This window comes from Schistosoma mansoni, chromosome W (assembly GCF_000237925.1).
Source record: "Schistosoma mansoni strain Puerto Rico chromosome W, complete genome".
Classification (NCBI taxonomy): Eukaryota; Metazoa; Platyhelminthes; class Trematoda; order Strigeidida; family Schistosomatidae; genus Schistosoma; species Schistosoma mansoni.
This window is the reverse complement of record NC_031502.1, coordinates 53,298,883-53,319,837: the sequence shown is the minus strand read 5'-3', so window position 1 is coordinate 53,319,837 and position 20,955 is coordinate 53,298,883. Positions and strand designations below refer to the sequence as shown.

Genomic DNA, 20,955 nt, shown 5'->3' with positions numbered 1-20,955 from the left:
TATACATGAAGATATGTACTATATGGGTAGCAAGACTGAGTGCAGTTTCATCTACAAAACTGCTATGGGTAAAATTATTTGTTTTTTACCTTAAACATGATATGCTAATTGATCACATCATCGGTATATCATGAGCTAGAAAAGATTACAATTGTTACTGATGAAAAGTAATGATTTAGTGATTAAAACATTTGATTCTTAATTATGAATCTTTAACCCATTAAACCAACTTGTCTATCCCTCATTGTACAGTTAATTTAACTGGTAAAAGGTTATTATTGGCTTACTGTCTTTTTTTAAATAAGAGAAACAAAAAGCATACAACCTGCTTCTTTTTACATAATATTCACCTGGTGTACTCGAATTAGGATTAAGTTGATCTTTCATGTGAACCCCATCTGTTTGTATATGTTTATTTGATTTCATCAATTCTTTCCACGATGTATCATTGTTGGGATCAATAAGGCACACCTGAATGTAAAGAATTAACATTTATCTAAGATGAAATAAAATGTTACTTTTTCAAAGAATGTTATTGAATAAGAAAAAATATAACTTGTTTAGGTAATCTCATGAATTAACCAAGAATCTACAATAATATTTGACATACGCTTTATTTATTGCATACACATGAAGAATATTTTAATGAATTGTGTAAATTTGAAGTTTGAATACAGATTAATGTTTGTGTATGTAATATATGTACACCTAACCCAAAGAACCGAATATTCGATATAAATTGTGAGATGAAACTCAAGTTTATTCATCGTTGAATATCGACTATTCACCATGAATAATTTATTACATCCAACTATTTCTGACCAAAAAATTGTTCAAATGATATTCTACTAGTGAATAGACTGTTGTTATTCATGATGATGAGTACGTCTGACAAACTTTTATCCGGCTGTATGAGACTGACAAGATAAAGGTTAATATATGAAAAAAGAATAAAAATAGGTGACCTGATGTTATTTTATGGTGTATTCAGTTTGATTGACATAATAAATGAAATTCTAACGATATCACAATATTATTTTAGAAACATAGTACATAGTATAAACAAATAATAGGGAAGTATGTGACTGTTGATGAAAGCACATTGTGAAATTTGAATGAACAGATGCCGGCCTCAGTAGTCAAAAGGTTGAGCCTTCAAGCGCGGGACCCAAAGTCCCGAGTTCGATTCCCGAGCGTAGAGTCATCGATTAGGAGTCCCACACTATGACGAAACAGCAGCTTACTGTTTTTGGGTTTTCAATGGTGGGCTAACTTAAATCGGTTCACGATTTTAATGGAGTTTTATAATTAATGGGTGGTGAATTTAGGGATGATATTAAAAATGAAAATTATGTATTGTTATATTTCAGTGCCCGTAGTCTGATTCCGTTATAACAGAACAATGATAAAGCTTTTGCTATACGTTATGGAAATAAAGTTTGATAGCTTGTCGACAGTTTTACTACGTACTGAGTGATGATTTTTTTCCAAGTGAAAACAATTGTAAGAATAACTAATCTTTTTTACCTTTACGAGTAATTCACTTGAAGAGAAACAATAAAAACCTGGAATATTACATAATTGCAGGTGACTATGCAGAATAGAAAACTAATATTAAAAAAAGTGAACTATATGAATATGTCGTTTCGAAACAGCTATAGATACATAAAAAATGATTAATATAAATCAAATCTGTATACAGAAAACTAAACTATACTACTAATTCTTTACCTGGTCACCTTTGTTTATGGTATTTAATATCTTATTTCAAACATACAATATACTATGCAAAATTAATTGATTACTGAGTCGTGACCAATGTCATATATGTCAAGTCCTTTTTAGTGTTGGATAAATTCTATCGAACAAGTTGCAATGTGGCTAACAGTCAAAGTGACTTGATATCTCGTGGACTGTGTTGGGCTAGTTATAAAGTGGAGGTGTTTGGAGGTAGTCTACAGGAAACCATAGACATAGAATTAGTAATTTTCGACACTCACCAGTCCTACAATAGACGAATAGCTCAGTAGCAACATCTCTGACTGTAAAGCTAAGTGACACGGGAGCAAATCTGCCAGGGGGCATCAGTTGAATACTCCCAAACAACACGAAAACTAGGTCCATGATTTCCTGTCAACTATCTTCAATCACCACCACCTTAAATACAATATAATATCTTCTGAAACGTAAGCTGAGCCGAAGTACAGTTATCCCAGGCCCCACGTCGATGATGAGTGACTGGTTAAAATTTGTTATTTATATGTGTTTCTTATTTCTTTGTTAATGTTCGGCGATTTTTTTCTCGTATACTTTTCATTGTTTTATACAATGAGACAGCGACCTTTTATGTAAGTACATAAAAATGAACAATTATTCCGAAATGGGAGATTTCATGATGTTACCTTCAGGTTTGGAATTTTATCATATTGTTGGGAGATGATTCGATTTCTGAAAATAGTTTAAAATAATTAAAAACTAGTTCATTATATAATTTCGCTCACAATTTCGTATTTGAGTATTTATTTAACCGGGATTCCCCAGGTTAATGATATGGCGAGGAATGACTTAGTCAACTGGTGTGCGAATGACAAATAAAACTGGTCTTTTCCCAGCTATCTGTGACATGTAATTAAATTTTGAAGAGTAACGATTTATTTATTTGAACATATAAATATCGATACAAGCAGGCACTAAAATATATTTGCGCCACACAATGAAATTGAGGTCGTGGAGAGTTAGAGAAAGTAAAGTGAGTATAATGAACAAGAATAAAAACAATGGATCGAAATTAGTGTGAGAGTGAAATAATAATAATAATAATAATAATAGTGTGGAAGTCTAGTTAAGAAAAATAGAACCAGAGAGAACTCTTTCAGTTAAATAATACTATCACTTATATGAAGAAAGTGAAAGAAAGTTGCGGCAGGACCACTATGTGCTTCTATTCTGAGCCGCGCCCGACGTCTCCGGCGACTCTTTAAGACTCCAGCAAAGCAGTCATGAAATACCCACAAATGCCAATCCTGTACAATTTTCTTTTTAACCACATGTCATACAGTGACCACCTCTCTGCTTTTCCAATCCACTTCTGGAGTCTACAATGCATGGTGTGGGATTCGCTAGGACGAAATTCGTAATATATGTTCAAGTCACCGAGGTCCATGTTTCAAGATGGTGGCAACAATTGAATTATCATCACCGTATCCAAACACACGTTGCCCAAACTGTGCACTACTAAAGTGGTGTTGCCAATAGATTTCAGCAATCCTACAGACAACGGTGATCAAACACAGAGAGTAGTCCAACACCCTCAACTCTGAGAGGACAGATTCCACGAGCACAGAACATGACTGCTCTCACCAATGCGTCGTAGATACGACTTTTTACAACCAGACTAACATCACTAAGACTCCAAAGATGACACAGATTAGAATAAACCGCTCTGGCCTTCGCTATAAGCGAATTAATTTCATCATTTACGGCAGCACCAGCACCCAGATACATGAACTTCTTGACTACGTTCATCTACTTATTACCAAGAGTGAGCGCAGGTTCAGGGTCCTGCCAGTCTTATAAAAGTAATGAGCACTTGGAAAGTGCAAAGCATATGCCATACCTACGGACACTAACTGTCAATTGATTAAGTGCGGATTGCATCAGAGCTATTTCCAGAACGTCATCGATGGCAAAGTTGAGGGGGAATGGTGAGATTGGGTAACATTGACCTAACCCCACTACTTGAATGAAACAGTGGAGAGAGATGGTTGTATTGTAGTGAAAGGGAACACAGGTGAGGACAGCCGATGATATTTAGCACAAAATTACAGTTACTTGGTATAATAGAAAAACCATACTCCAATACTTTATTTGCAAAATGTTCAATAATTGTCTCAGACTTCGTTGATCCTTCATTTCCATACCAATTACTTTTTGTTCCCGTTCTTTCCTCTTCGCCCTCCTCAAACTCCTGCTGCCAGACATTCTGTTCCTGATTGGTGTTATATACTAATGTCGACACAAGTAGCACATGCCACAGTATGTCCTCACTCTCCCCGAGGTACTTGTATAAAGATGCCTTAAGGTATTAAAGAACTTCTGAGGGTCATCCTTTTTCAATAGGAAATCCCAGAGAACAGTCCTGGCCAACGAATCGAAGGCGGCCTTAATGTCAAGAAATACTACGATTATTGGCCTGTAATGAGTATGACAGTGTCCTAAAATTTGAAGCTATGATCAGTTCTCGATCAGGATGAAAACTAGCCCGCTCCTCGCAAGTCAGTCTTCCTTAGGTTTCGAACAATCTACAAAGTATGGCGGAAGCCAACACGATCACACTCTCTAATTGTCAGGCATTTGTGAACAACTCAGTCAATCCTTTAACCAGAAGGTTGCCACTATTTCTAAAAAAGTCAAGGCTGTCATCTGGGCCTCATAATTTGTGATGCTTCAAGAGTTGGACTTCCTTGAGGACTTCTACCTCATTAGGTGGATCAGTCATCACGGGTCATGAAGGGCAGGACAGTCTGATAGACGTCGCCGGGGCAGCAGACCAGCTGGACTGGTTGTCGAAAAATTCCTTATTGTGTAAGACGTCAGTAGGTGATATTGTTTGGCTTCCCGTCAGTTTCACTAATTGTTTCATACGCACTAAACTTCTTGCTGCCAGTGTCTCGGATGAGTTTAAAAGCGGTCCCAACAGTTACCAGATGCATCTGCTACTTCCAACTCGCTAGCACACTCCGACCGCCAGGCTTCTCGGTCCTCATATAAGCTCTACACAATTTCGTTACGTAACAATCTTCGTAAGATAAGATTAGTGCAAACAAGAGCATGATCAGAGTCCAGATAAATGCTGCTACACGGTCCTCTAATAAACGCACGCGAGTAATAATATGATTTAGTCAATTAGTTAGATTTGTTAGTTACAGACTTTTAACCGTATGATATTATAAATGTTTGTGCACATAGTAATTTATTGATCCTCCACACAACAGTTAACATTGTGATTACTTGAAGCGAGGAGTTATCTATGCTTATCAGTCAATAAAGTTGGAAATTACAAAAACTGCCTGTATTATCAAAATATCCAACTGTTCACTTGATGTAATTGTACTATCAGTGGTTTTGCGAGATGATTGATTAGCAGTATACCGTAAAATAACTTTAACATATATCAACCTAATGTGATTATTTTAGAAAACAACTAGAACACAATGTGATTCGTTTTGGGATGAAAATATTAGTTACAATTGGAATTATTCACTTGAACACTCTGAAATAAACAAAATAATCATTAAAATATTATATCATGATTCAATATTACTTAAAATAAGAAATACAAAATAGTGTAAACTTACCACATGATGTACCGTTTCTGGGACACTATCTTGACCTTTTAAATCTATCCATACTGGAAAATGCATCAATTTATTCTAAAGTTCAGACAAAATATGGAGTAAAAAAAGGATAGAAATTAATACTTGAAGTAAGAATTTCCTTCACTCGCGACAGGACAAGTCAATCTGATTAGCACGGAAAAAGATCGAATACTAAGTGAGTCAATAATAAAAATCTCAGTACGGAAAATGTCAGAATTGTTTCAAGACTATTTTAATTGTCTAAAATTCTGCGACATTTTTATATAGTTTATTTACGACTTCAGTAAATAGACACATTAATAATTCAGTGATTAAAGTATTAAACTTTCAGATGCTGTGGTGCAGTTATGGCTCCTAAATTTACATACCTGGATGGATCAAAGAAAGTTTAACTGGATACCAGGTACATAAATATGTGTTTGGCTATAAATGTACAATAACAACTGGGTTACTATTAATTAAAATGGGATAGAGAAAAGGTTTTAAATATAGCTTAACCTTGGGATGAGCATGTACGTATCCAACTGGTTCCACAAATTATCTTCCATATTTATTTTTTTTATTTAAACACATATATATTGGTACAAAAGGGCACCAGGTACATATGCGCCACACAAAATAATGAAAGTAGGAAGAGAAGGGATGAAAAGATAAGGCGGACTAAAATGTACAACCAGAAGACTCTTTCAAATAGGAAAGTAAGAACCATACTTTATGTAGAAAGTAAAAGAAGGTTGCAGCAGGATCGCCACTGGTTTCTATTCTGAGCCATATCTGATAACGTCTCTAGCCACTGTGTTGCACCATCTCTCGGACCCCAACCAAGGAGTCGTGAAGGACCAACAGAAGCTAGCCCTTTGCAGCTCTCTTTCATGCCACGACACCATGTCATACACTGACCTCCTCTCCGCTTTTTCCAACCAGTCCCAGGGTCGGCAAATAATGCACGACGTGGAAGTCTCTGGGACGACATTCGTAAAACATGTCCAAGCCACCGAAGTCGGTGTTTCAAGATGGTGACATCAATTGAATTATCGTCTCTGTGCCCGAACACACGATGCCGAACCTCTGCATTACTAACATGGTGTTGCCACTGGATGTCAGCAATCCTTCGGAGACAACGATGATCGAACACAGAGAGACGTCTAACATCCTCAACTCGGAGAGGCCAGGTTTCACAAGCATAGAGCAAAACTGCTCTCACCGACGCGTTGTAAATCCGACTTTTTACAGCCAGACTAACATCACGAAGGCGCCAAAGATGGCCCAGATTGGCATAAGCCGATCTGGCTTTCCTTATACGTGCATCAATCTCATCACTCACGCCACCACCAGCACTTATATAGCTACCTAGATACACGAACTTCTCAACTACTTCAATCTGCTCACCATCCAGGGCGAGTGCAGGATGAGAATCCTGCCAGTCTTGTAGGAGTACTTTGCACTTGGAGGGTGCAAAGCACATGCCGTACCTGCGGACACTGATTGCCAACTGATTAAGTGCTGATTGCATGCCTTGGGCATTATCGCACAGTAAGACAATATCATCCGCATACTCAAGGTCGAGAAGTCGTTCTCCAGGCAACATATCCACACCGCCATTACTTACATCCATCAGAGCTGTTTCCAAGATGTTGTCGATGGCAAAGTTGAAGAGGAATGGTGAGATCGGGCAACCCTGCCTAACCCCACTGCTCGAATGGAACAAGGGAGAAAGGTGGTTGTATGCCCTCACTCTGCCTGAGGTGTTCGTATACAGGGCCTTTAAGATGTTAATGAACTTCTCAGGCACACCCTTCTTCAATAGACAATCCCAGAGAACAGACCTGTCCAACGAATCGAAGGCAGCCCTGATATCAACAAACACTACGATTGTTGGCCTGCGATAAGTATGACGGTGTTCTAACATTTGGCGGAGGGTGAAGATGTGATCAATGCATCCTCGACCAGAACGAAAACCAGCCTGCTCCTCGCGAGTCAATCGTTCTCGGGTTTTAAACAACCTACGAAGAATGACAGAAGCCAATAGTTTGGACGCAATCGGAAGTAGACTTATCCCCCGATAGTTATTGCAGGAACAACGCGAACCCTTTTTAAAGATAGGGACGACTATTGACTCATTCCATGATGTTGGAACACTTTCTTGCTCCCAAACCTTTCCAAACAACACAGTCAATTCCTTAGTCAGAAAGTCGCCACCATCTTTAAAAAGAGCCGGAGGTAAGTCATCTGGGCCAGGTGATTTGTAGCGCTTCAAGAGTTGGAGTTCCTTGCGGACTTCCGCCTCGTTTGGTGGATCAGTCGTCACCGGCCATGGGGGGCAGGACAAGCTGGTTGATGTTGCCGGAGCAGCAGGCCAGTTGAACTGCCCTTCGAAAAATTCCGCCCATCGTCCAAGACGTCGGGAGATGTTAGTGATTGGCATCCCATCATCCTCGTAGATTGTTTCACTCACACCAGACTTCTTGCTGCCAGTGGCTCGGATGAGTTGGAAGAGCTTCCGGCAGTTACCAGATGCAGCTGCTGCTTCCATCTCATTAGCACGCTCCGACCACAAGGCTTCCCGGTCCTTACGCAAGCTTTGCCCAATTTCATTACGTAACAGCCTTCGTTTGTGGTCAAACTCACGGTCACCCGGAGTAGACCGACGGGCTTCCATCAGTTGTAAGGAGCCAGAAGAAACCCAGTGCTTGTAAGCGGGACGTTTCGCGAAGCCGCAAGCGGCTTTACTCGCCATTTTCATGGCGTCGTGAAGATGCAACCAATGCTCATCTATACTTTTCGATGGGGTGTTAGCTAGCCTAGAGGCTAGCTCCGCTCGGTACTTACTTGCAACAGGAGTTGCAGCCAGTTTACTAATATCAATCCGTTGGTGGTGGTCAATCCTTCGGCCACTGAAAAGTAAGGTGAGATTGGCGCAGACCAGGGCATGATCAGACTCCAGATAGGTACTCCAAAAGGAGCGGCAGTCTTGTACACAACCACGCCAGCGGTAGCTGATCGCGATGTGATCAATCTGAGTCCAGGCTTGGGATGCAGAGGGAGGACGCCAGGTGGCACACCGGCGATGACTGTGCCGGAAGTTAGTGCTGGCCAGAAACAGGTTGTGGTCTGTGCACAGTTGCAGCAAACGGTCCCCGTTATCTGTCCTGCGACCAACAAGTCCCCATCGGCCACCTAGACGACTCTCTTCTGTGCCTAGACGCCCGACCTGTGCATTCAAGTCTCCGGCTAGTACTACAATATCTGTCGAACGCGCTTTCTGGAGAAGAACTGTTAACTGATGGTAAAACTCATCCTTGATTGCATCCGGGCTGCAATCTGTCGGGGCATAGGCGGAGATGACGAAAAGACACCGTTTCTCACGCCGGTTTCTTCTCAATTTGATGGAACTTTCTAATCTAACAGCACATAACCGACTGTTAATGGGGAACCAATCGATTAGTGCGACACCAACGCCAGCAAGACCAGACGAAGATGCCACAGGGTCCCCGGATAAGCGCACGTGGAACAAGCTTTTCGAGACAGATGGAGAGCGGATTTGTAGTACTTCACTAGAGTCTTGAATACGGGTCTCGGATAGACAGCAAACATCAACATTAAGACCTTCCAAAGACATAGCCAGCCCTATCTGTTGTCTGATCTGCATTAGTGTGCGAACGTTGGAGGAAGCCAGCTTGAACGGCGTACGCGGTTTCAGAAAGACTGCCTCAGTATTCATTATCGGTGGAAGCATTCACTTTCAACCAGACAGTGACTGGAGATCGTTTAGATAGGACAGATTTTCCACCATGAGCGAGCTGATGCATAAGTTGAAGAGTAAGGTTACACAAATTGGGGGTAAAAGGGGGTGAATTAGCGATATGGTAAGTAATAATAATAATAATAATAATAGTAATAATAATAATAATAATGATAATAATAACGTAAATTGTCTTGCTTATAATATGAGCAGGAATAGAATCGTCAATAGAGTTCGTCATTTCATTCATTTGTGTGTGGGCTGTGATACTGCCCGGGTGCCCAAACCGAAGCAGGTGGTTTTCTTAGGGGGCCACACCCGGAGCCTTTGACCTAAAGGTCTGATCCACAAGGCAGTGGAGCATCGTGAGGAGATGCAGTCCCATGGTAGTCGTTGACCAATGACAGGTTCTTCCGCCATTCGTTCCATCAGGAAACTGGAGCCCATGTGCACCATTGGTTTGGAATCAGGGTTTTCCAACTCCCCTAGGTGGACCCTCCGTGTCCACCAATCCGGTTATAGCGCCGGACATTCGCTTTTCGTCCTCTCACTTTCGTAAACAACACCCCCGCCACGAGAAGGCAGTGAGTAGGACTTCCCTGGCGGAGGCTATATATTCGCTGGCCATATGAGAGCATTTCGAGAGGGAGAGTAGACTCTCCCCACTCTCGGCCGTACCAGGGCATTTGGGGGGATTAAGTGATAGATAAAAGCTGGTAGATGAGACCATGGGATAAAGCCAGAATTTGACATAAATCTCTGGAATTTTAGTTTTCGACCACACGATATATGTATGCTTCTTGTTCCAGAGTAAAGAAGTTGAGCATCATTACAATCTTTCCATCAGAGATTACAAATGAAACTATGAAATACCAAGCTTCTGAAAGTAGCTTTAAAAAATCATTTCTGAAAGGACAAGTTAGCTGAAATTTCGAAGAATGACTCAAAGAATTCAAACTACTTATGAATAAGAAAAAGAGAATTCAACAAAGAAAAGTTTCTTTTCGCTTTTCGTCATATCTGCTAATTGGACTATTATCTGACCCATAAATTATTTTCTCCCTTACCCCTTGATTAGTACGTAACCTCATTTGTTATTTATTCTCGAATCAATTTATAATGCAATCTTTCCTAGCCTCCTGTAGACATAAATTTCGTCGAAAAGAAAATTTTCTTCGCTGAATTCTCTTTTTCTTACTTATGAGTAGTTAAAATTCTCATGTAAAATATTGTAAAAACGGGCGAACACAAACTACGACATAACAGTTCATATACAATGTTCAATACAATCTTCACGGAATTAAATAGATTGACTTACAGCTAATCGTTTAACATCCATGGAATGAAGAGTCGCTGAACAAACAATCATTTGTAAACGATTTCCATCAGCAGTAGCCTTAGGTATTTGTTTGTGTATTCGAGAAACCATGTCTCCATAACCAGCAGAGAGAAGACCATCACATTCATCCAAGACAAAAAAACGACAGTTACTTAACAGAAGAGACTGTGTTGAAATAAGATCATCCAAACGCCCGGGAGTAGCTACAACAATATCAACCTAATAACAACAGGATAGAAAGTATGTACATTAACTTGATTAGCTCAAACGGATAAAAGTAAACAAAAAAGTCGACTAGCGTTGATAAAATAAAAACTTGATAAAGTTTTTACAATGTAGATTTTTCTAGAGATAAATTTATCAGGAAACGTTTGAGTAACTCACATGAATAACATAAAATAACTCCCGTGTACAATTATGTGTGATAGTTTACTCGTACTAAGGATAAAGTTAATATTACATGCATAGATCCATAGTTTTTTGGCATATATTTATCAGTAATCAGTGACAAACTTTTAAAGATCAGGAACTTACCCCAGAATGTAATTCATCCATTTGTTGTTTACTGTTGGCACCACCAATTAACAAGCACTCACGAGGACATGGATCTTTTAAATAACGTTTAAATTTTTTAATTTGTTCATAAGTTTGTTCTGCTAGTTCACGAGAAGGCTGTAGGGATAGTATAAAAAGTAATTTAAAAAACAAGTCCAGTAGAGAAAAATACTCAAACATTTCATGTGTAAGTCATTTACGACAAACATTGTATCCGCTATCAAAAATAACCCGGAAAAAAGAATTAAAAGAACTGATCATTATACTGGACAGTTGAAATTTAAACGGTGAATAGATTTAGAAATTTTTGAAAGGTATTAAAACATATACAGGATAGATTGAACAATTCAGGGATATTTCAAATGGAAAAGCAAGACTATAATTATGAAGTTGGTTTTGTTACTCCCAAGCGCCTCTATAACCTCGTGCATTGATCGACTTTGTCATTTCCTCTCAAACGTGTTTGTGGACGGTATCCTACAAACAACTATTGTGAAGAGAAATCCGTGAAGCTTTTATAGATTTGCAAACAACAAGATGATGTTACTCTTGAGTATGAGAAAAATGGTGTTTTCTTGTACTATGATATAGATTACTGATACATATGATACGAATTGTATTACAAAAGCGCGTGATAAATCAATGATCGGAAATGGTGGACTAGTTTATGTACTTGAGGACCCTCTTAAATGTTAATGGAGTTAATTTTTATTTGGAAAAAGTAGTCAATGCAAGTCTGAGTAATTTATGACACTGTTGTAACGATCTATTCCAGAATGATTAGATAAATAACGCTTGAATATAGTTTTGATGTTTTTCATGAATGGAATCAATATTCTGATCACAGAAATGGATAAATTGATTAAAATAGATAGGTGAGACTGAGACTACGTAATATTTTAATCGAACCACGGATGTGTAAATTGTGTTTCCACTCTTCGTCAGATGGTCAGACATGTTACATATATGTCATACAAATGATCATCGTATTTTCTGACAGATACCTTTAAACTGTTACATACGACTGTTCGTCAGATTTATCCGCTAAAGAGTGACACTTGAGAAGTATTTATTCAGACAGGTTTTCTCTCCGATCTTTATTTGATTTGTGAAGCTCCCCTAAATTAACGGCTTTGAAATGTTTGACATAAGACGTTTAAGCGATTTCCATACCTTGGACTGTTTCTCGGTACTGGAACTAACTGGAAGAGAAGAAGAGATAATCAGTTCACGATGTGGCCCAGTGGTATGGAAGATAGTTGTCTCGAGTTAGCATTTATTAGTGCGTTGCAATTTTCTGGATAGTATTATAAAAACCTGGCTCCTAACGTGGTAAAAGATATTACTAAAGATGGTTAAAAAACAAAGGGAAAATATTTCATTTTCTGTTTAGTATAAACAGTAAGGTGTGCATTTGGAAGAAATGAAATCAAAACAAAATATACTAAATAGTTCAAATATTCAACCACTGATTCACATAGAAATGCGGACCAATGAGTTAGTCACGATCAGGGGAAAATCTGTAAAATAGATCAAATAAATTTCCTGCGAACATTGAAAATAACTTACTTCAATAATTAAAGCTAGTGGGGCATTTGGTTTAGATTTGTAGACTGGGCTAGATGAAGTGGCTGAAAATAAAAAGAATATTTTTAATACTAAGTACATTTGTACTGCTTATCAATAAATGTTAAAACCGATCATTAAGTTTACACTACAAGTCCCAAAATTTAAAGTACGTCAAACCAACGAAAGCTAAAACAGAAGTTCTGCTTCCTTTATTCGGCAGATGACTAAGATGTTAATAAGTAAGATTGAGAGAATTTGACAATACGTGAATAATGTTGACTATTTTTGATAATTTTGTGACACTCCTCTATTTTACGATAGACTATTACATGTTAGAAAAATTGCCCATAAATACGATTGTACGGCTTTAGAAAATGATACCGTCGAAAAGAAAATTTCTGCTGAAACGTCTTCATTCTTTTTTTAATAAATCAATGGGCTCCTTTTGTTTTTCGAAATTTAGCGTATTGGAAAGAGGTTGGAGATCAAGATAATCAAAGTAAAAACACGTACTCCAGAATGAGAGATTCTTTAATCGAACCTTTTCATAGACGGCTGATAGTAACAGTTTACTTGTATTCATCGTTCAGTCGGTGTCGGGAGTTTCTACATGAATTACCCCTTTCTTTATTCTTGAGGCTGATTGCTTACAAGGAATAAATGGTTGGTTCAGCACAGTTACAAAAGGAGATTACAATCGTCTATTAGCTGGACAAGGACGAGCAAAGATCAGTCGAAGTACCTTTCAGCTTGAGTTGATCTACCTTCTAAAGAGTTTGAATCATACGCTAGACTTACTGAGTCTAAGAGTTTGGTTTTCTACGGGAGATCAAAAAGCTTTCTAGCAAAATCATCCCTAATTTCATGAACTACAAGTAGGGGGACAAGAAGACAGTCAGTAGTTTGAAAAACGACCCCTTCTGAGTTATTTTTCGTATGTGGAAGACAGACATTTGTTATTCATGAGAGACACTTTACTGACGCTACTAGTTCGGGACTTGGATTTGTTATCACCGATCCTACCGCTCTCCAAGTGACCTGGCCTATATGAAGTAACCTCAAAAAACAAATGTTTCAGCTAATATGGCGTGACTGGGTAATATTGACAGACGAACGTGAACAAAGATTCTAGGTGGAAACTACAGTAGAAAAGTAGTGCAAATAAGCTTTATATGATAACCATAATAAGCTGAGCTCTTTTGTTATACTTTTTAGAAAAATCCTTCTTGATCTCAGTGTCAAATATGTTTTGCTTTTTACGTGTTTTAATAATTTGATCCACGCATTTCACATCAAAATACCTGTGAAAAACCATGGAGTAACTACAGACAGTAAAAATGAACCGTGAAAGACTTACCTTTAAAAGTATTTTCAACACTGTTTGTTTCCGGACAAGAACTGATACCTATCCAACCATTTGGTGGTGGAAAATCAAATGCACTATCTCCGAAATTAAATCTTAACTCAGCATTTTTTAAGCATACTGATGGGAATAATCCTTTAGAACGTAAATGAGCTGGGATGTCATAAGCTTTTCCAAATAGTTTACCTGGTCAAAAAGAAACAGCAATCCATACTAAGCGACATAAAAAAAGTGATTAAATAAGCTTAGAGAAATTATAGATGATAATATTAAATTTTTATTTAATCCATGAATATATTTACATTGAACGATCATTGCGAAATTGTGAGCTAATCAGAGTTCATGACTGAAGGAAACTAAATAACTTAAATGGCATTTAATTAGCGAGACTTAACCAACAAGGATTACTACGGTTCTAGCGTAAGTGTATATGATTAAGAACCTGAAATAGTCTATATATACATGATAAAATTATTTTCTGAACTTCGTTTTAAGCTGCATAAAAACGTTATCGATAAACATATTCTAAGGATTAATAATAATATTAAGTAAACTGAATTAATGATTATAAGTTTTTCTTAGTGTAGATTTAGAGGGATCTTTACTCACAGCGATTCAACTAATTCTTCTTGCAGTAAAATTAACTGTAAGAGCAGTGTTAGGGGTTTTCATAAGAACGACATGTCACCATTAAAATTAACAAAAGAATAAGAAATGGTATAGGTACTAATTTCAAACAGACCTATTCGTTCGAAAAGGAGTAGACAGGCATGAGTTAGTAATTTAGCATACTAAAAACTGTTAAAAACTTAAAGAACAATATTTCTCAATATCTACTGTGTAAAATCGCAATTTCCTGTAACTGAATTATGGAATTTGTTGAAGATATATGATGGAGTTCAATTCCTAAAAAGTAAAGTATAATGCTGAAGAATAAGTACTTATTGAAATGGGGGACAATTAGTTTATATCGACTATTAAGTAATATTGTCACCAAATTTGTGGCACGTAGTGTTAAGTATATTGAATAATCACCTACAAAAGTGTTTCGGAATGAGCGGAAGACACTAATTTAATGCAATTTCGTAAGCCTATGAAGAACCATTTGACTAACTTCAAGGTGTACTGATTAGTCGAAAACAAGAGATACTGTCCGGTTGTTCTGAATGAAAATAAAGCGTTCCTCAAAACGTGATTGCTCAGAATAATAGATAATATCTATGAGGAGCTACATCATTACGTAAGATAACGTCATATCCATCGATCTCTAGAAGTGATATTCCGCAAACTTATTCGTAGTTATGGTGGAAAAATTTGGGATCAAAAAATAACGTAATCATAGTGAAACATGTTATGAAAGTAACAGAGAGAACTTCATTAGGTCTCTGAAAAGGCCACACTGGTAATAAACTAGCTAATAAGAAAATGGAATGAACCATTACCATAGCTTAGCTTATACTGGGCAGGTACAGTGTAAAGCCGCGGAACACTTCAGGAGACCCTCTAGGATAATTGAGTCAATTTTCTATACTTCAGTATGAAACAACTTAGTGTATGGCCGTAATGAAACGCAAGTTACCGCTGTTTTGAAGCCCATTGTAATTCGGGATAATTATAAGTAACTATTAGAATAGTTGGTGGAACTCCATCAAACTATATTAGAAAGTCGAAGGATTCCTTCCTTAAAGCCGCAAGTATATTATCTTGTTTTAAAGTATCATCGCAAAGTACTGTTTACACTCCCTTAGTAGCTATACAGAACGTCTGGAAAAACAACAGGCGTTTAGACGTAAGCACATAATCCGGGAGCAAATAATTCAGTATGTGAACGATTTATCATACCATGCAGTAAATAATTCGACTGTTATTGGTTTTATAAAAAATATGGGGAAATGTTCCTAACAGTGACACTTGTGGTATTTGTTACGGTCAAACATTTGTAATATTAGGCGATTTATTGGTAACCAAAATTTAAAAAAGTAACCTAGAAACTCCAACAAGCCTGCACAGTTATTGGAGGGTAAAAACATTATGAAATAGTAAACAAATAAACTGACCATTTTTCGACCAACTTATGGATCCATTATCAAGATCTAAGAAACAGCCAATAGTATCTCCTTTCCCAAAAGCCTCACCATACGAATCAAACTGTCGTCGATGAGACATTTTACCTGTTCCACCGAAGCCAAAACTCTCAGCATCAGTTCCAACGTCATGTGATGCATTCAAAGTTGACCAGCCGACCCGACATAGCCCTTCATCAGTTACATGCGCCTCATAGTAATAACGACCTTTTTTATGTTAAAATATTACACAATAAAATGCTTAGATAAATAAATTATTTATATTAGCCAACTGATAAAATAGAGAGGTTGAGTCACAAGGCGTGTAGAGATTTCAAATGTGTCATAAGGTAGCGCTGAGATCTGGAGGTTAAATAAATGATCATGACTATTTTCATCCTGCTAAATTAGTAAGATGAGAATAATTCATTGACCAGAGATATGACAGGTAAATAATTGTATACTTGTATAGATATGAAGAGATGAAAAACGCGGTGACAATTGCGACCAAATAATAATTATGAAACAATTTATAAGGGTATTAATAACTGGTTAATCATTAAAAAGATATACTAGAAGGGGTACTAGGAACATGAAAGAATAGGAGATTACACGTAGTGCTTTTGAATCTGGTTCAATATTGAACTTCTGAATTAAAGACTTTTTAGTCAACAAGTTTCAGATTTGTGTATTTTTGAGCCAATTCGTTTAACTTTAACAAATTTGAAGGACAATTCTAGTGGAACAACATGACCAGGAGTAATGAGATAAGATTGCGGGAATCTAGTGCCATTTGTGGTCATATTAAAGAACCCGGGAAATTATGAAAAGATTATGGGTGAGACTATAATTTATCGACGACTTTTGAGCGACACAAAAGTGACCCTGAGAAAATTCACAGTCTACTACGGGTTATAAATTAGTGTGAGAAATCAGAATCGGGATTTAGAGTTACAATTTGGGGTTACGAATTAGAATTATGGTTTTCATCACGAACTAACGTATAGTGTCAAAATACTATTTAGTCATATGGATGAATGCATTTCACGCCAAAATCGAAGACTTGCTACTTCATATCTGACTGGTTCGTCCACGAATTATAGTCTCATCGGATTACGGTGGTGAATAACCAATAAATTTACTGTACAGTAAAATACTTTATGTTGTGCTTAAACATATCATGATAATACAATTTTGTGTCTTGTTGAAGTTTTAAACAATCATATACGGAAAATAAAATGAAATATATATAAACAAGCCCCAAAAATGCCCTGGTACGGCCGAGAGTGGGAAGAGTTCGCTCTCCCTCTCCAAATGCTCTCACATGACCACGCGCATATAGCATCTGACAGGGAAGTCTTACTCACTGCCTTCCTGCGGCATTACTGTTGTTTACGAAATTGAGAGGACGAAAAGCGAATGCCCGGCGCTTTAACCGGGTTGGTGGACACGGAAAGTTCACCTGGGGAAGTTAGAAAACACTGGTTCCAAACCAATGGTGCACATGGACCCCAGTATCCTGAGGGAACAAATGGCGTATGAATCAATCGTTGGTCTTCAGCTACCATGGGACTGCATCTCCTTACGATGCTCCACTGCCTTATGGATCAGATCTCTAGGTCAATGGCTTCGGGTGTGGCCCCCTAAGAAAACCACATGCTACAGTTTGGGCACCTGGGCAGTATCACAGCCAACACAAATCAAATAAGACTTATGCGGCGCATATATATCTGGTGCCGCATCGTACCAATATTTATGTTTGAATAGATAAATAAGCACCCCATTCAATACCTGAACACTTTACTCCGCGATTCGCTCTAGCTCCGTGCCATCCACCTGGATCGCGACTTTGACAAAGCAGTCCATTGGCATCGATTGCCATAGCATCGGTACGATCATATACATTGAGTTTCATCTGGCCGCTTGAATGTTTTGGTAAGATATTAGCTTTGTTCTAATAGGAGTGACAAACTTAATTAAACCATACCTGTTTATTAGATTGGAGAAGTTTAAGTGTTTCATATACAATTTGAAGAACAGGTAAACAAAACGCTCCTGTTTTTCCACTTCCGGTTTCAGCAGCCATTAAAACATCACCTCCACCGAGGATTAAGGGAACAGCTTCACTTTGGATGTCGGTAGGCAAAATCCAGTCCATTTCTTGTACAGCCTTAGATAGTTCAGGTAATACACCCATTTCTAGCAAATAATTAAAAATTACGGAACATGTTATTCCATACTGGGTATTCTGTACAGAAAAAACCAAAATGTTCTCTAGAAAGTATCACTTTTCTTACTCAATTGTATACGAAAGCACTCGATTTTATGACAGAACACTCAGCTGTGACACCAGAGCTCCATATGATCGACAAGCTGATAGTTATTTCCGTTTATTATGACTACTTACGACTTTCTGTAATCAGCATAGCATTCTTAAGGCATAATAATGGGGCATCTCAAAATTATGGGTGTTTCTGTTTAAGAAGGGAAACATGGAAACCAGTTTGTAAGATGACAAATTTTTTTTTGGGGGGGGGTTAAAATCCCTCGAATTCTATATAAGAACTTTCGTCTAAATTAGGACGAATAATTTCACAGTATTTGGGCGCCGAGTTGATGTGAGACATTGAATAGGAAGGATATATTTGTAAAATCTCAGCGAACGAATTTGAAGTAAATCTAACGTTTCGCCTGGGAATCTGGTCCAAGCTTTTTCAGGGAAATATAACCGAACATCAAAATTATCGAATATAAATAAGTACATGGCTTTTCAGCTCAGTGTATACTGAATAGGTCATCTCATTAACGTTAAAAAATGTTTAAAGTAGGTATATGTAACAGTGTGTAAGAGACTTGTGATGTGAAACAATTTGTTAACATTGTATATATATGTAAGTGGTGAGAGGAGAAATTTCATTCACCATATATTGTCTCCTGTCGGTAAATTTTTAAGAAAACATACAATTCTAATATATAATATGAACCATATATATCATAGCATGCATAAAATGAAGATAAATGAACAAAATAAAGGAATGGATTCGAAGAGGGAGAATGTATTTGAAACCGAATATTCGTGTTCTCTTAATGTTTCAGTTAATTGTTTGACAAATTCTGATTAGAATCATTGAATGTAATTGCTGTCATTCAGATAATACGAGATAGATAAAATGAAAAAGGAGTTCAAGTTTTTACTTATTGATGATTAGTTGCCATGGCACAGCTAACTGTATTCCACCTCTCCTATTAATAGTGTTTGGATTGGCCTATATGCATAGGGCTTCGACTATTTGTCTTTCTTGGTAAGAATTAAAGCCTTTTTGAAAGATTCTTGCCCTTTACAAATTGACACTGAAGTTTGATTATAAGGATGAACTGGTTAATGTCTCACAAGATGAGTGCAGGAAACCTGCAAAGTATAACCCTCTCTTTAAACGATAAAGTTTGTAAGAGCTTCAAATAGCATGGTAAGAAGATATAAAAATAATGGGTATGTTACTACGTGCATTACAATATAGTAATATTGACTGATTACTACGAATCAGCAAAAAATCTGAAATAAGGTCAGATTTATGGGCAGTTCTATTCTTTTCGCCCTCAAATAAAGCAAATATAGAATCCTACCGGTTTCAAATGCCGTGGCCATTCCTCGAACCAAAAACTACCCCGTAGCGTTACGTTTCAAATGGTTTGGGTGGTTCAGAATTAGTCTTCAGTAATAAGGATAGTAGGCTAGTAAACCAGTGTTAATCCTTACAGCTTGCCTTCTAGTGAAGTTCCAGCATCTCCTTGAAAATATTCACTGATAGGGCTGATACAACTTGTTCGGGTAAAGCGTTTCAGTCATTGACTACTCGATGACGAAAACGGGACCCCACTTTAAGCTAATTAGATCGCGTTTCGTAAACATTCTTGCTATGACCTCGGAGATTATCAATACTTGAGGGAGCAAAAAGATAAGACATATTAACACCCAAATCATAATTAAAGATACGAAATGCCAGCATAAGGTCACCTCGAGTCCTACGATACGACAAGGAGAAAAGGTTCAGGCATTCTAAGCGCTCATCGTAAGGGAGTTTAGAAAGACCCCTCACTAATTTCGTCCCCACACGTTGGACACGCTTAATTGACTTAGCATCCTTCATCAGACATGGGCTAGTTGCTTGTATACAGTACTCTTAGTGTGGTCTTACATAGGTGAGATATAAAATTCCTAATATCTCCTCATCAAGCATTTGAATGCTCGGCGAAGTGACTATAACGCACTATAACCCTTGGCAGAAGCTGCGTAGCAATGCGTAATAGTTTTCAAGTCACAACTCATTACTGCTCCTATGTCTTTATGTTCTTGAAGGCGTGGAAAAGATATAGCATCAATTGTATAATGATTTTTCAAGTTGTAGCTGTAAATAATTCCCCAAAATCAATAGCTTTCTGCTGAGGAGTCCCATAATAGGACGAAACGGCCGTCCAGTGCTTCCAGGTTTTCGATGGTGGTCTAGCCTCAATTGACTCATGATCTTAACTATAAAGCTTTCTAAGTGTTCGACATTGGATGCTGACCACGTTGTTTAAGTGGACTTGTTTGACTGAAGGCTTTCGGTCATGCATCCGTACCAGATCACGTTGCAACTCGGCGTGGGACACAGCTCCTACGTTTCAATAGTCAGGTAAGAACGAACGCCTCTCGATATATTGGTAACGTATCAAATATATTTTTCCTACCTCTTCTCGTCTGACTTCTGATTTCCTTTGGCCGGGAACGATCGAATATAGAAGATACTACTGGTTGCTAGTTGTTAAACTAGAATACTAGTCGTATCTTCAGTGGTGAGCCCGACGTGATCTGGTACACCAAGCCAATAAACTGTGAGTCCGTTCCTTTTTGGAATATTAATATTCACTGTTATTCTTTATTTGAATTTTATATATTGTGATATACT

The 20,955-nt window shown here is 37.7% G+C and overlaps 1 protein-coding gene across 1 annotated transcript in view; it reads right to left on the bottom strand.

The window, feature by feature from the left end:
• Positions 1-19,687, bottom strand: part of Smp_163110 (putative dead box ATP-dependent RNA helicase) — a 30,667-nt gene extending 10,980 nt beyond the window's left edge. Inside the window, exons 1-10 of the mRNA XM_018790147.1 lie at positions 19,634-19,687; positions 17,997-18,208; positions 17,801-17,963; positions 16,004-16,237; positions 13,941-14,132; positions 12,584-12,645; positions 10,994-11,131; positions 10,439-10,678; positions 5,358-5,432; positions 351-471 (exon numbers count right to left, since the gene is read on the bottom strand). Of these exons, the coding sequence (XP_018655519.1) occupies positions 351-471; positions 5,358-5,432; positions 10,439-10,678; positions 10,994-11,131; positions 12,584-12,645; positions 13,941-14,132; positions 16,004-16,237; positions 17,801-17,963; positions 17,997-18,208; positions 19,634-19,655 (1,459 nt within the window). The 5' untranslated portion in view covers positions 19,656-19,687. The remainder of the gene's footprint in view (positions 1-350; positions 472-5,357; positions 5,433-10,438; positions 10,679-10,993; positions 11,132-12,583; positions 12,646-13,940; positions 14,133-16,003; positions 16,238-17,800; positions 17,964-17,996; positions 18,209-19,633) is intronic.
• Positions 19,688-20,955: the final 1,268 nt, after the last annotated feature.